The sequence below is a fragment of the Mirounga leonina genome, unplaced genomic scaffold (assembly GCF_011800145.1).
Source record: "Mirounga leonina isolate KUSES-001 unplaced genomic scaffold, KU_Mleo_1.0 Mir_126, whole genome shotgun sequence".
Classification (NCBI taxonomy): Eukaryota; Metazoa; Chordata; class Mammalia; order Carnivora; family Phocidae; genus Mirounga; species Mirounga leonina.
Genome location: NW_023270314.1, coordinates 25971397 through 25986838, shown reverse-complemented (window position 1 = coordinate 25986838; position 15442 = coordinate 25971397). Strand labels below are relative to the sequence as shown.

Sequence of the window (15442 nt, the reverse complement as noted above, 5' to 3'; positions counted from 1 at the left end):
TATTATCACCTCACTGTGGCCCTGGCCCCACTCTACATTAGCGCCACCCAGCTCTTTCTGTGGGGGGCTGGATTGCACAGTATGTGGTTTACCACATTTCCTAGGCCAAACTAGCAATTTACTAGTACCAAATGTACTAGCAATTCTTGAGGCCTTTGCTGGGTTTGGCATCCTGCCAGAGGGAGGCAGAGTCAGAGAAGGTCTGGTGACAGGGGTGAGAAGGAAAGCAGCAGCTGAATAACTGTAGCAAGAAGTAGAAAGTGTCTAGACTTGTCATTACCGATGGAATCCCTGGGCAGCACTAGCAAACTGGGATTTGAAAGACCATCCTTGTCCTTGGAAAGTTCACTTCCTCACTTGTTCCAGACAGTTAACAATTTTTCCCAAACAGACTGAAGCACTCACTCTTGTCATCCATTTTAGAAGTCAAGTCTGTGTCAAGGAACTCTCTGTGTTGTTTTCTTGCACCAGGATTTCTGAATTTTTAATATTAATTGGAAATAAATGGGCCAATAACCAGGACTTGAAAATCCTTTCATTTAAAAATGTTATTCTTTAGAATTTTATCAGGAAAGCAGGTCCAAAAACGTGTGTGAACCAGTGAGATGCAACTGTCTTCAATATCACTGCTCTCAAGTGTACCCTTCCCTGAGGGCCCACAGTGGGGTAGCCCATTTCCTTTGTGCCCAGCTACTGGCAGACCTCAGGAATTCCAAGCTGAAGACAAAGGCTGGTGTTTCTTTGACTTAGAATAGCTGTCCCAGGTTGACCTCATTATGGGGCAACTATTAGCTAAACTGACTTCTGGAAAGGTAAGGGGGTCAGTCCCCCCTCAGTTCTTAGGGTTGAACCTTAGGTCCAAACCATAGCATGTGAGAGCCTATTGTAATTGCTCGCTCTCTTCTTTCTTCCTTTACTTTGGAGGTCAGGACATCTTCATGACCGAAGAACAGAAGAAGTACTACAATGCCATGAAAAAGCTGGGCTCAAAGAAACCACAGAAACCCATTCCCCGCCCCCTGGTGAGTGCAGGCTGAGGGCAGAGTGAGACCCCATATGGTAAAGACACTGGTAGGGTTATTGCCAAGGAAAGAAAAGGGTAAGTGATGGGCTCCCTGTGCCCTCTGACCCTCTCCCAGCTGCCCCATCCAGAGGATCTGGGGAAGACAGCAGAACAGGGACTAAGGTACGGGATGGCTTTTATATTTGTGCTTGACCTTTCCTCTGAGACTTCCTTAGGCAGCAGCGGAGAATCAGCCTGTTATAACCACATTGACTCTGGCACTGGTAGAAAGATGTTTTAAGAGACCACTAAAAAATTAACAAAGGGAAGTAAAAATGAAAGCTGGTCTCTTTCCTACCAGTGCAAGATAGGATGTGGCCACTATCTTCTCAGCTCTCTACCCAGCAAGCAAGTCTTTGCAAGATATCTGTGGGAGCAGAAGAGGGTAAAACTAGAAGTCTGATGTCCTGATTTTCTGTCTTGAACGGAGCCTTTTGTAAAACAGATTTGGGCACTGGGATTTTGCTTTGCCCTCCTGTTGGTGCTTGCCCTCTAGCTTCAGGGGAGAGGCTCTGCTCCCGAAGCCATATACCCAGTGGAGTGGGACATAACCCCCAGGCTCAAAGTTCCATCTTCTCTAACTTTCATTTAAAGTAACTTTTTATTTAAAAACAGCACAACTCTTTTTTTTTTTTTAAGATTTTATTTATTTATTTGAGAGAGAGAGAATGAGAGACAGAGAGCATGAGAGGGAGGAGGGTCAGAGGGAGAAGCAGACTCCCTGCCAAGCGGGGAGCCCGATGCGGGACTCGATCCCGGGACTCCAGGATCATGACCTGAGCCGAAGGCAGTTGCTTAACCAACTGAGCCACCCAGGTGCCCCGAAAAAACAGCACAACTTTTAAAATAAACACTCACCTGGCAGTCTAATTTGTAAAAATAAAAAAATAGAGCTACTTTGAACCAAGAATGGGTTTTTCCCTACTTAGTGCTACCCCTGGCCTGGCATACCCGCCTCACCAACTTCTGAGAGGAAGGAAGCCCTCAGGCCCCGCAGAACAGTTGGAAAACCAGCAAGTGAAAGTGATCCTCAAAATAAGCACCAACTTGAGTGCCTAGATTCTTTCAAAAAAAAAAAAATCAGAGGGATCTTAAGAAAGAGAACATTTTTGGTATTTCCTTGAGGTTAGAGCTTCCATTTTGTGTTGGAAATGAGACTAAGGAGAATGGAGAGGGTTAACATTTCTGAAGTTCTGTTCAGTCCTTTGCATGCAGGAACCTGAATGTATTTTCTTCTACTCTAAAATATGGAAACTTAATGTGGCAGGAGACATTAATAAAGAATGATTAGCACTCATTCAGCAAATAGTTATAGATCTCCTACTATGTTCCAGGCACTAGACCCACTGTTATGTCTGAATTATGAGGTTGCTTATGATACAGAGGGGACAGAGATAATAAAATAAGCAAACCGCCACGATACAATGTGGAGCGTTGTGAGAAAAAACAACTAGAGGGCCTGACAGAGAATAGGGAGGCTTGGGGCAGGGGATCTACTTCAGTAGAGTAGTTAAGAGGAAGCCTCACTAGGGAGGGTGTACTTGGGTAGATGAGAAGGAGCCAGAGATCTGGGGGAGAAGATCCTGGAAAAGCAAATGAGGTTGTAAAAGCAGAAAGCCTCAGTGTTGCAGGTGGTGACCGGCTAGAGGAAGGAGCATGAGATGAGCTGGATTAGACCATGCGAGGCATCTCTAAATCAGGCTAGCAGTAAGAATTTTGTTGCAAGCCCAATGAGAAACCATTGAAAGGTTTTAAGTAGAAGTGGGATGTGACCCATTTATGTTTTTAAATAATAACACTTGCTACTCTGTGGAGACTACACTGGATGTGGGCAAGAGAGGAAGCAGGGACACTAGTTAGGAGACTCTTTCAGAAGTCCAGATAGAAGATGGCAGTGCTTGGGCTAGAGTAGGGCCAACAGAAGTGGGATGAAGTGGGTGAATGCAGAAGAATCAGTAGGACCGGCTGTGCATGCAGTGGGGGACAAGGGAGAGGAAAGCGACAAGGGTGACCCTCAGGTTTCTGGCTTGGAGACTGAGTGGACGATTGAGATGGGAGAGGAGCAGGTTGGGTGAAAGGCAGGGGAGGGACTTGTTAGGTTTGAGATGCTTATGGGTCAACAAGGAGAGATGTTGAGAAAGCAACACGGGAATTCAGAGGAAAGAACTTGAGAAACCAAAGTACATAGATACTGTGTACGCAGTAGGAATAGATGAGCTCTTCTGGGGAGACAGTGCAGAGAGAAGAGATGAGGGCAGGGCAGACATGGCCAGGGCACGAGGCTGAACCGGAGCAACTGGCGAGCCAGGAAGACCTCCAGAAGCGTGTGATGGCATAGACACAGAAGTGTGGCAGTGTTAGAAAACCTGGGGAGGTGACACTGATGTCGGGGTCTGCCCATGCTCCTGACATCCTGCCAGAGAAGCGGCATAGGGGGCTGGCCAGGGTTACAGAAAAGAAAGGCGATGGCAACTTCGACGGTCCGCTCGGAGAGGCTCTCATGAATGCTCTTGTGTCTTTCCTCCCCCTCCCACCCCCCAGAACAAAATCCAAGGTATCATCTTTGATTTTGTCACTCAACAAGCCTTTGATATCGTTATCATGATGCTCATCTGCCTTAACATGGTGACAATGATGGTAGAGACAGATACGCAGAGCAAGCAGATGGAAAACATTCTCTACTGGATTAACCTGGTCTTCGTGATCTTTTTCACCTGTGAGTGTGTGCTCAAAATGTTTGCCTTGAGGCACTACTACTTCACCATTGGCTGGAACATCTTTGACTTCGTGGTAGTCATCCTGTCCATTGTGGGTAAGTGGGGCGAGCGGGGGGGAGACGCAGGGCACCTGACTGGCCTTGAGCATGGGACTTCTGGGACAGCGGCCACTTCCACGGGTGTCAAGTGCAGGCCCGGGACTCTCATGGCGGAAGCCCGCGTGCATCTCTAAGTCATCTTGCCCCCCCCCCCCCCCGCCCCGCGCAGTAGGTCACGTGGTCAGTGAGTTTCTACTGAGTGTTCATAGTCGTCTTGAATTATAAATTCCCTGGCTGAAGAGGGGAAAATGATAGAGATTTGACTCTTTTTTTCAAGGAGTTTAAAGTTAACAGGGAAGGTAAAAACAACTATGGCTGCAGTAGCAGTATAATGTGGAAAAAGGAATGGTTGGAGTTTGCTAGGTTGGATACTAATGAAAATGGTCTGAGAACATTCTGGTGGGGACCGCCAGGGCTCATCTTACTGAGGTTTTACTGTGTGCCAGGCATAGTTCTTCACTGGCATGATCTCACTGGATCCTTATGACAGCCCAGGAAGCAGCTAGTTTTTAGTCTTCTGTATGTCCAAGGTCACCCAACTAGGAGGTGGCAGAGGTGGAACTCAGGTTGGAGCTTAACGGCAACTGTGTGACATTTTGCTTCAACCAAAAGGCATGGGAGGCAAAGGAAATGCTGGCCTATCGATTGGCCTCCCAAAATGTTTCCTTGCCTTCCTAAAAGGCATCTCAAATGATGAAACACTGGCTTGGTTCCAGGTAGGTTTAACTGATGTAGGCTGGCAGAGGGAGAGTGCCCAAGGCCCGTGGGAACCAGCCCTGGAGCCGGTGGCCAGGCTGGCTGAGCAAGGTGGTGACCAGGGGTGACTGAAGGCAGCTGGCCCTCCCCTTGGTCAGTGTTAGTTTCTGGTTTTCTAGTTCTGTCCATGGGAGCAGCACATCCATAAGTGTGTTGATATATGGAGCGCTAATCGCATATATCTCCCCCCAAGAAAATTACTTTGGGCAACACTGTACATGGAGTTTCCCCGTGGAGAGTCACAGAGCACATTAGGCTATAGAAAGTTCTTGAAAGTCCTACAGTAAAGAATTGTTGAACTCACCATGCTACCTTTATTTTGATCACAACACCCTTTTTTCAAGTAATAATAATGGTATCCCATGTTTTACTGAAACATACTATGTGCCGGTCACCATTCTAAGTGCTTTACTCTAGTTATAATTCCTACAGTCCTCACAACGACCATCTAAGTATCTCAAGGAACTGAGGCACAGAGCAGTGACCAAGACATGAGGCTGGTGAGCAAGTGAGCAGGGGTTCAAGGCCAGCCCCTGGACTCAAATCCACACTCCTATCCTCCCACAAAACATACTTTGGACAGTGTTGCCTTGTCCACTATTCTTGAATGTTTTCTGCCCACCCGTCATTGAGTGGGCTGGAAAACCCACAAACCAAACCATGCCCCCTATTCTCAGATGGTACTCAAAAATAAAGAGAAAGAATAATTTTACTTTTGGTGATTAGGATTTTTATTAAATACCATTCATTTGTTCAGAAACAAAAGTATAGAAATTATCTTTTTATTTTTTTAAGATTTTATTTATTTGTCAGAGAGAGAAAGAGAGAGAGAGCACAAGCAGGGGGAGTGACAGGCAGAGGGAGAAGCAGGCTCCCCACTGAGCAAGGAGCCCGATGCAAGACTCGATCCCAAGACCCTGGGATCATGACCTGAGCCAAAGGCAGACGCCTAACCAACTGAGCCATCCAGGCGTCCCAAGAAATTATCTTTTTAAATTAAGAGGAGTTGGGGTAATTAGCCCTGGGACCTCCTAGAGGACCCTTTAAATGGTGTTCCTGCTCCCTGGAGTGCTGTCTACCCATCTTTCTCCCCTTTTCTCTGGGAACAAATACATGTTCATCAGACAAAACCTTACTCTGGCACCTTCTCTCTGAAGCCTTCCTTGCCCACCAGACATGGAATGCAGTATTCCAGATACTACCTGACTTCTTATGGTCATTGGTTATGACTTAATTGAGATGTAAGAAGAAGAGAGCTGAGAATTCATCTCGGGTCCTGGCTAAGGTAGACATTTGTGTTTTTTTTTAAACTTCAAATACTCCATGGAATTCTAGCTCCAGAAGATACTCCAAGAGGCTGTCCAGCCTACTCTCTGAACTTACTGATTCTCATCCCTTTCTGAAAGTTAAGATTTTTGTCCTATGTTGAAAAAGAGTCACACACTTGGGCGCCTGGATGGCTCAGTTGGTTAAGCAACTGCCTTCGGCTCAGGTCATGATCCCAGGGTCCTGGGATCGAGTCCCCACATCGGGCTCCCGGCTCAGCGGGGAGCCTGCTTCTCCCTCTGATCCTCTCCTCTCTCATGCTGTTTCTCGCTCGCTCGCTCTCTAATAAATAAATAAATAAAATCTTTAAAAAAAAAAAAAAGAAAAAGAGTCACACATAATGAGCTTGACTGATCACAAAGACAGCTTTATGAAGGAATGGATGGGGAGTGTAAGCCCAAAATGGTCACTGTTACTCTGATATGTCTCCAGTTAGACACCTCTTTGAGTCTTAGAGGAGGGAAACAAAAACCAAAAAAAAAAAAAAAAAAAAGATATTTATCCTAGCTTAAAAAGCTCAGTGGGATGCCTGAGTATCTCAGTCCGTTAAGCGTCCAACTCTTGATCTCCACTCAGGTCATGACCTCTGGGTCGTGGGATCGAGCCCTGCATCAAGCCCTGCATGGGGTCTGTGCTCAGCGAGAAGTCTGCTTGAGATTCTCTCTTTCTCTCTCAAAAAAATAAATAAATCTCTTTAAGAAAAGGGAAAATAAAGCTCAAATAAGAAGATTGCTTAGCCTTCTGCAGTTCACTGTCCCAGTATCTGTGAATCCTTAGGTTGAAAGATATTTCCTTATTCAAAGTAAATCCTTCCTGTCAGTGGAAGCTCATGTTGTCTCATCAGGGCCTCGACAGCAGGAGAAGGCGCTGAAAGAAGAGGGCATGTCTTTGCCTTCCCTTCAGCTGCCACGTCCCAACCTTTGCGTGTCCTCTTCCTTCTGTGGCCCTTCATTGGACTCCCATGATTGCTCTGCAGTGTTCAAGGCAAGTGGTCTGGCTGAGGTGGACCCCCAGATAAATGTAAACAGAAAAATCCTATGGATTTACATGGTCACCCTCTACTTTTATATCCTACTTATGCCTTAACGTTTTTCTCTGCTGATGCTGTTTCTGATTTATGGCTTTAAACACAAAATCTAGAAGCTCTGAGTTAAAAGCCACTCCAAGGGATCCCTCTGGTTTTCTTGGCTACTTTGGCAGGGTAGGGACATGGCACAATAAGAAACCAAAAATGTCTTTTCAGAGCTAGGAAGAAGATACTTTGAAAATTAGTGGCATAGCGGAATAACTAAGACACCACAGCCTAGGGGCGTGAAGTCCTGGGTGGCGCCGGGCCCTCTCGTTCACTGTGTGTGGATATGGAAATTTGCTAGCATTTCGGAGAGCAATCAGTAACACCTCGGCAAGTCACACACGCGCAAAACTGAGAAAAACTAATCATTCTTGAGTGGGAAAACAGATAAATGAGAACCTGTTCATGAAATGGAATACTGTTCAACCATGAAAATGAATAATCCAGAACTATTTTAGCACCAGAGATCAATCTCACAAACATAATGCAAAGTCTCAAAATTAAGTTAGAGATCTAAAAAACTTGTTCTAAAAAGATACAGTATAATTCTTTCAACGTAGTAGGATGCTAGGATGCTATCTATCTACCTATGATAGCTATGGATTCATCCATAGTGAAACTGTGAAGAAACTGGAATAATACTACACCATCTCCAGGATTGTGGTTGAAGAGAGGAAGCAAATTTGGTAAAACGCTTGGATCTATTAAATCTGGATGTGAAGTGCATAAATGCCTATGTTATTGTTTTCTCTGCTTTTCCATATGTTTGAAACATGTGGTTTTCTCTTTTCATCATGAGAGTTGAGATTGAAGGGTAAGGTGCTCATTCTTTGAAGCCCTTTGAACTTAAGGGCTCCAGTGCCAGGTGACCTAAGAGAAAGGGGTCTCCAATCTCAGTAACATTTCTTCTTCTGTCCTCTTCTTAGGAATGTTCCTGGCTGATATAATTGAGAAATACTTTGTTTCCCCAACCCTATTCCGAGTCATCCGATTGGCCCGGATTGGGCGCATCTTGCGTCTGATCAAAGGTGCCAAAGGGATCCGTACCCTGCTCTTTGCCTTAATGATGTCCTTGCCTGCTCTGTTCAACATTGGCCTTCTGCTCTTCCTGGTCATGTTCATCTTCTCCATCTTTGGGATGTCCAATTTTGCGTATGTGAAGCACGAGGCTGGCATTGATGACATGTTCAACTTTGAGACCTTTGGCAACAGCATGATCTGCCTGTTTCAGATCACAACCTCGGCTGGTTGGGATGGCCTGCTGTTGCCCATCCTAAACCGCCCCCCTGACTGCAGTCTGGATAAGGAACACCCAGGGAGTGGCTTTAAGGGAGACTGCGGGAACCCCTCCGTGGGCATCTTCTTCTTCGTAAGCTACATCATCATCTCCTTCCTAATCGTCGTGAACATGTACATCGCCATCATCTTGGAGAACTTCAGTGTAGCCACGGAGGAAAGCGCCGACCCTCTGAGCGAGGACGACTTTGAGACCTTCTATGAGATCTGGGAGAAGTTTGACCCCGATGCCACCCAGTTCATCGAGTACTGTAAGCTGGCAGACTTCGCGGACGCCTTGGAGCACCCTCTCCGAGTGCCCAAGCCCAACACCATCGAGCTCATTGCCATGGACCTGCCCATGGTCAGCGGGGATCGCATCCACTGCCTGGACATCCTTTTTGCCTTCACCAAGCGGGTCCTGGGAGATAGCGGGGAGTTGGACATCCTCCGGCAGCAGATGGAGGAGCGGTTCGTGGCATCCAATCCTTCCAAAGTGTCTTACGAGCCAATCACGACCACACTGCGGCGCAAGCAGGAGGAGGTGTCGGCGGTGGTCCTGCAGCGCGCCTACCGGGGACATTTAGCAAGGCGGGGCTTCACTTGCAAAAAGACCACTTCCAATAAGCTGGAGAACGGAGGCACGCACCGGGAGAAAAGAGAGAGCACCCCGTCTACAGCCTCCCTCCCGTCCTATGACAGTGTAACTAAACCTGAGAAGGAGAAACAGCAACGGGCAGAGGAAGGAAGAAGGGAAAGGGCCAAAAGACAAAAGGAGGTCAGAGAATCCAAGTGTTAGAGGAGAGCAAAAATTAAATATTGTACAGATGTAAAACTTGCAAGTGAAAGATTGTTTACAAACTTCCTGAATATTATCAATGCAGAACAGCTGTGGAGACACTTTAACCTGAAGATCTATACCAAACGTAGGCTGCTTACCATGTAACACGGTTGCATCTTGAGCAGTGACCTGCCAAGGGCCAAGGACCCTGCTCCCTGGACTCACAGATTTTCTAATGCTTGGGCAGGTGGTTACTGCATGTTCCACATCAGTCAATGCAACTTAGGACAAAACCAACAGGATACAAAAACCAGAGGAGAGGCTGCCGGGACCAGCATATTTCCGTTGCAGCCAAATGGATTTTATTTTTTCATTTTGGTGATTCTCAGAAGCAGAAAGCATCACTTTAAAAGTTTGTTTGTTCATGCAAACTATATTTGCATTCTTACATTAGTTAAGCTAAGCAGCAAAAAGAAAACACACACACACACACACACACTCTCATATCTAGCCCATGTCATTCAATTGTCAGTTTCTTTGACATAAACCGCATCTTCTCCACATGGGCTTCACGTGGTTTGGAGATGGGTGGGGGAAACAATCAGGTTTCTTCAGGCTGAGGAGGACTTGCTCAGGCCGATTCCAAACATTGTGCTCGTTCAATGCGTAGAAATGATTTGCATGATGGCATGCCGTGATCAGAAGTCATGCATGAGAACCATACACCACAGGACACTACTAATCCTGTCCCCTGCACTGGGTCAGCCTTCGGACAGGACCCAGCCCTGCACCGTTCACTGTATTTGGAGAAAAAAAATGGTAAGAGTTCCATACCCGCTGCAATTCCTTATGAATTCTTAGAAGTCTTTCATACACCCTCTGGGTAGGGAAACATAACCAACCAATTGACCACCACCACCACCACCAACAAAACAAACCCAACCCAACAAGCAGATGGATCCGTTGTGTGTATATGTTTAACAGACATCTCTAACATACAGCCATTGTTGCACATTTTGAAAGATGAACTACTTAATGCTGCTCTGTGTCCCTTCCATGGGGAAACTTTGATCTCGAATGGCTTGTATTAATAATGTCACTGTAAAACCAAATCCTAGGGCTAAAAACAAAAAATCAAAAAAAAAAGTTCATTTGTATTGCAATATTTATGATGATTGTTTAGCCTTCATACTGGAGAACTGACACTTATTTGGGGCAGAGATAAAAGTGCTGTTCAAAGTGGCACGTTATCTCTAGGGGGCAATTTGGGGAACTGAAAGCAAACTTTCAGTTGCTCAGGGGGTTGGGGTGCTCACTTCATTCAGTGTCCTGTCCTTCTGCACCGTGGCTTTCTCCGGGCTCAGGTCCCGCTGGAGAGGGGTGCAGATCTTCCCAGCGGGCCTCTCCCCTCTACAGAGGGGTTGTGGCAAGCTCACGCACTGCATGATTCCTCTTTGCCTCCATCTCATTTTTCCACCAAGCGGGGCTTCCCTTACCTACAGAGCTGGGTGAGGGCAGAAGCACTGGGGGCTGTGGCGGTGGTTTCTTTCGTGTGTTAGAGAACAAACAGTCACTGCTGGGCCCCGAGGTAGAGATGGAGCCGCCTCTGAACCAAGCCCACTTGGTTTCTTTATTGCACTGATTCTCATGAGAATGCGATTTACTCTGAATTCTTAACACGTCCCAGCTTCTCCCCACACAGTTCCCTCTCAGCCAGTTGCGCTGCTTAGCGGCCTGCCCATTGTCCCTGGAGGGTGGCTTTGCGGGGAGCACCGTGTCGTCCATTCCGTCTCCCGCTCTAGGGAAGACCGTTTTTAGTCCAGGGGTTTCTCATTGGATGACTAGAGCTCAAAGCCAAGATGCTGCAGTTGAATGTGTCAGGAAGTCTATACAAAGAATGAGGAGAGACTTGAGCATGCGAACCAAATCAAAACAAATTCTTCCTGAACCATAAAACCAAGGGGGACTAAAAGCACCCCATAATCAGACACACCAACCTGCCTTGCAATAGAAGCACTTTGGTGTAATTGTACCATCCACCTGACTAGTTTTGCGTAGAACAAACCACGGCAAGGCAGTAAACAGAGCTTTCTATCTTGTCGGACCTTTAGAAGCTCTGCCCAGCTCTCGTCAGCCTGCTTCTGCGGCCTCCTCCGTAGAACTTTTGTACTACACCCGACACCAGGTTGGAAAAGCATTTCTCTCAGTGACCCTGCTAACTGCTAGGACGAATGTATAGTAACATGTACAGGCTACATCGTAAACAGCACAAAACAGAAGCTGACATGTGTGGCTATTCTTTTTAAAAGAATTATAAATACTGTAATATATCATTTTATTTTATTGGCATGCCTTTTTGTAAATACAAATTATTAACTTATTAAATAGGAAATGGCTTCTGGCTTATGCCATTGTCATGTTTATTTTTATTTTTTATACTTTTCTTTCTTCTTAGAACTGAGATGCTGTCAGCCAATGTACATCCCCAAACCAGACAGACAGACAAAAAATTTTTTATTGCTAATGGTCTTTTCCAAAACAACAAAAAAATATATATTTTTGTTCCAATGTGCAATAAATTCTAACCACTTCTATGCAAGATTTGGCTAAACTTCATAATTGTTCTTAGGTCTTGAGATGGGCAACAGAGCTATAAGATCCCGCTCGGTACCCCCCAAGTGCTCATGCTAGTGATGTCATTAAGCTACTAGAGCATATTAATGAGATTTTCCTAAGATCTGACCTTTTCCCTCCCATCCCCCCGGCCCCCCAGCAGCTATCTCCTCAGTAACACACACATGGGCCTTGGTATCTGACCCCCATCAGCCAGCTTCATAGGGAAGAAGCCACCCCCACTCTATTTGATGTTTCAACTTTTTTTTTTTTTTTAACTTTTCCTACCTTCTTTTCCCCTCACCCACCGTCCCTCCACCCACTCGCTCGCTCACTCTCTCACTCACGCGCCCTGCTCCACACTTCTTTGGTAGTAAATGACACCATCACCAGCAGTTTACACCGGCAGTTAACAGGCATTGAACGGAACGACTCAGTGAGGACGTTCTTGTACACCTTCACTGAGTGGGTGAGCGGCAAGGCTTTGCCAAATATTAACGAAGCCAACAGCAACCACAGTATCACTGCACATATATATATAGAGATCTATAAATATAATATAAATATTTATTTTTTGTAGCCAGGTCCTTGGTGCAGTATTTATACTCCACAATCCACCTTTAAAAAAGGACAAAAAAGCAAAAAGACATGTGTGATGCTGTCAATTTAAAATGCAGAGCCAAAGCCACGGAGCGGCCGCTGACACGGTTGCTGGTTTGTGTGTGAAAAACACTCTCCCCTCTCCTTTCCTTAACCTCCTTGTTGCTTCGGCTGAGGAGACTCCAGAATTTAAAGCAGAGGGTGAGAGCAGCAAAAACGTCCCGAGGCAACAGGACCTACTCCCACTCGCTCTAAATGAGCCACTTTTGGCGCCAGAAGTTGACTGGGGAGAAATAAACAGAAGCTCCCAGTCAGAGCCCCTGGAACGACAGTGCCCAAAGTTCTGTTCTTTTCCGCCGCAACCAATGTAAACTTGTAAAAGACCACTAGTGAAGATTAGTGTGTTAGTGAATGCATGGAGGCCAACACTGCTCTAAATGAGACATGATTTAAAAAAAAAAAAAAAAAGTGCATCACTACTATAAGCCAAAAGGAAACAAAATAAAAATGACCCTTTTTACTGTACAAGGGAAGCCTGTCTTGGTGTCCGTTTGTTGCTTGACTATCCCAATTCTTGAGTCCTGGGAGGGGTCTGGGAATCGGGACCTTAGCACATTTGGGAAAAGGCGGGGAACAGAAGGGAGAGAGATCAGGGTCTCTCGCAAAGTTCTAGCTGAGAAGTAGAGATTGGAGAGCAAAGCAAGGTCCCGCCCACTACCACCTCCCCCCTACCCAGATCCCCCCCACTCACCCATTGCATGTGGCGTTCTTCCCCGTTCCGGGCCAGTGCTTCCAGGCCCATGAAACCCCTTCTTCACCAGTCCGCCTGGCAGAGCCCCCAGAGATGATGTCAGCCAACCCAGCCGGGCTGGCTTCACTTCTGCCTTTTTCACCAGTATGTTCAAACAAACAAACAAACAAACAAACAAACTATCCTAATGCCCCAAAGCTCGGGCGAGCACGATGCCCAGCAGTCTCCACTCTGCTAGCTAATGCTGGGCTCTGCCCTCCATCACCCCAACACATACACCAGCAGACTACGGCTGGTCTCGTTCACATTCGTGCAGGGGAGAGGGGCACCGCTCCCCTCCCTCACCCTGCCCTGCTTTGGGGACATCCCTCTCTAGGCCATGTCTCCCCGTCCAGGAACACTCTCAGGAGGATTATGAAGTGCCCACTCTGGTCCGCTCCAGTAGCTCCACTCTGGAGAGAGATGGCTGGTAGGTCAGTCCCCATCCTCCTCCCCTCGGCCCCAGCCTCCAGGCCTGCTGTGGAGGTGAGTTGCCATGGGTTATGACTTTGCGACTTGAGTCCTGGGCATCTTCTGTAATGATGCCTCTTTCTTTTCTCAGATGTTGCCCAAAGTTTTGCAAAAAGCTTCGTTCATTTTCAGGTACCCCCACCCCCTAAAGAATCGGCTGCAACTAGCCAGCCAGGGGGACATCAGGAGAGAAGAGGAAGTCTGGGTCGGTGGGGGGGGGTCCAAGGTGTGCACAGGGTCTGTACTGTGGCTCAGCTCTGTGCTTTCTTGGATTCCCTTTCCAAGATTACCAAGATTTCCTCCACGAAAGTGCTCCTGAGGCACCCCCTGCCCCTGCTCCCCACTGCTGTTTGCTGTACATAGAGGCTAAGTGGGGTGGGGTGGGCGGGTGTGCACGTGTGGTGTGTGTGTGTGAAGAATGTATATAGGTAAAGGGGAGCGTGGTCCAGTGGTTCCAGAAAAGGGACAGAACTCCTGTGTTCCATCCCCAGCTCAACCACTGGCTCGCTGTGTGGCCTTGGGCAAGTCACTTAACCTCTCTGTGCCTCAGTTTCCTCATCTGTAAAATGGGGATAATAATACTGACCTACCTCACAGGGGTGTTGTGAGGCTTTAACTAAATGTTTTGTAAAGTGTTTTGAGATACAGAGGCAAAGGCACTAGGGAAGGGCAAAGTATTATTTGGACTTAAGGAAGACGAAATGGTACCATAAATGCTGCTATTCTGAGAGCCATTTTAAACTGCACTGCTCCAACCACCCCCGCTTCTCATCACCAGGACAGCAGGTCGAGAAAATGTCTTTCCTTTCACTTGCTTCTGGGGTTTGTGATTATTCTAGACACTTAATTTTTTTCCCTTGCTGTATCTCCTCCTTCCCTCACCCCCTCGACTTGTTCCCTGTTCCGTTTACGCGGAAATGGCAGAAATGCTTGAGAAATGAGAATGCATAAGTGGATTGGAAGTTTATAGTCTGAAATTTCAATTTTACTTTGTACTGTACATCTTTTTACTTTAGAATTTGCAATAAAGGGTTACGTCAATCTTGTTTTCAACTCTCCTCTTGGACTGGCCTGTCATTCTGTCATTGTTCTCACGCCAAAGCCCCTTGGCCCCGGGGTAGACCGGGGAGTCAAGCTCTCCCACCCAGCCAGACCCCACAGCTGTCCTCTTTGCCTTCCCCTGTGGCAGGGGACAGAGCCGGAGGGCTCACCTAGGCTCAGCTCCTCAGATGGGCTGGCCCGGCCCCAGGCACTCAGGTGGGTGGGAGAGGTTTGGGGCTCCAGGTAGGCTAGGTCTTACTGTCTCCTCCATTCAGGAGGCCTTGCCTGAGTAGGGGGAGCAGCTTGGAGGCAGCAGCCCCTGAAAGTGGGGACGCCTCTAGCTGTGCCAGCCCTGCACACTCCAGCAGGGCCTGGGCGTAAACAGAAACTCCACATCTTGTCACGCTGCCTTACTGGTCACAGATCGTTCCCTCTGGAGTTCAGCTTTCGGCTCAGGCAGCTCTGGGTTCAAAACCCTGACTCTGCCACTAACTAGTTGCGGCCACTTTCTTTAGGTGTCATGGAGAGCATACCTGCTTTTCTTGGGCTCTGAAGATTCTATCAAATAATGTGGGTTGTAACTGCTCCGCCCAGGGCCTGGCATACAGTTAGCACTCACTAAATGCAAGAACTCCTGAGCGAAGGAGGCACTAAAGCTGACCAGGGGGAGGGCTGCCTCCCACCCCGGGGACACTGGCACCCAGGCCCTCCTCGCCCACTGGCAGCCCCGCTGGCGATGCGGCCATTTCCAACAAACCAACGCTCGCTCCCTCCTTTGCGTATTCGGTAACGTTTATAATACGGCGAAGGCAGCGCTCTGCCAGGGCTGTGCTCCCGTC

General features: G+C 47.3%; 1 protein-coding gene across 9 annotated transcripts in view; it reads left to right on the top strand.

Annotated features, from left to right (window-relative positions):
* Positions 1-9936, top strand: part of SCN8A (sodium voltage-gated channel alpha subunit 8) — a 115885-nt gene extending 105949 nt beyond the window's left edge. For 8 of the 9 annotated variants that reach the window (XM_035002637.1, XM_035002636.1, XM_035002631.1 and 5 more), the window contains 3 exons: positions 918-1022; positions 3605-3875; positions 7959-9106. In XM_035002637.1, the coding sequence (XP_034858528.1) occupies positions 918-1022; positions 3605-3875; positions 7959-9106 (1524 nt within the window). Of the gene's footprint in view, positions 1-917; positions 1023-3604; positions 3876-7958 lie in introns of all 9 variants that reach the window. The other variant, XM_035002630.1, reaches the window with a different exon arrangement.
* The last annotated feature ends 5506 nt before the right edge of the window (positions 9937-15442 follow it).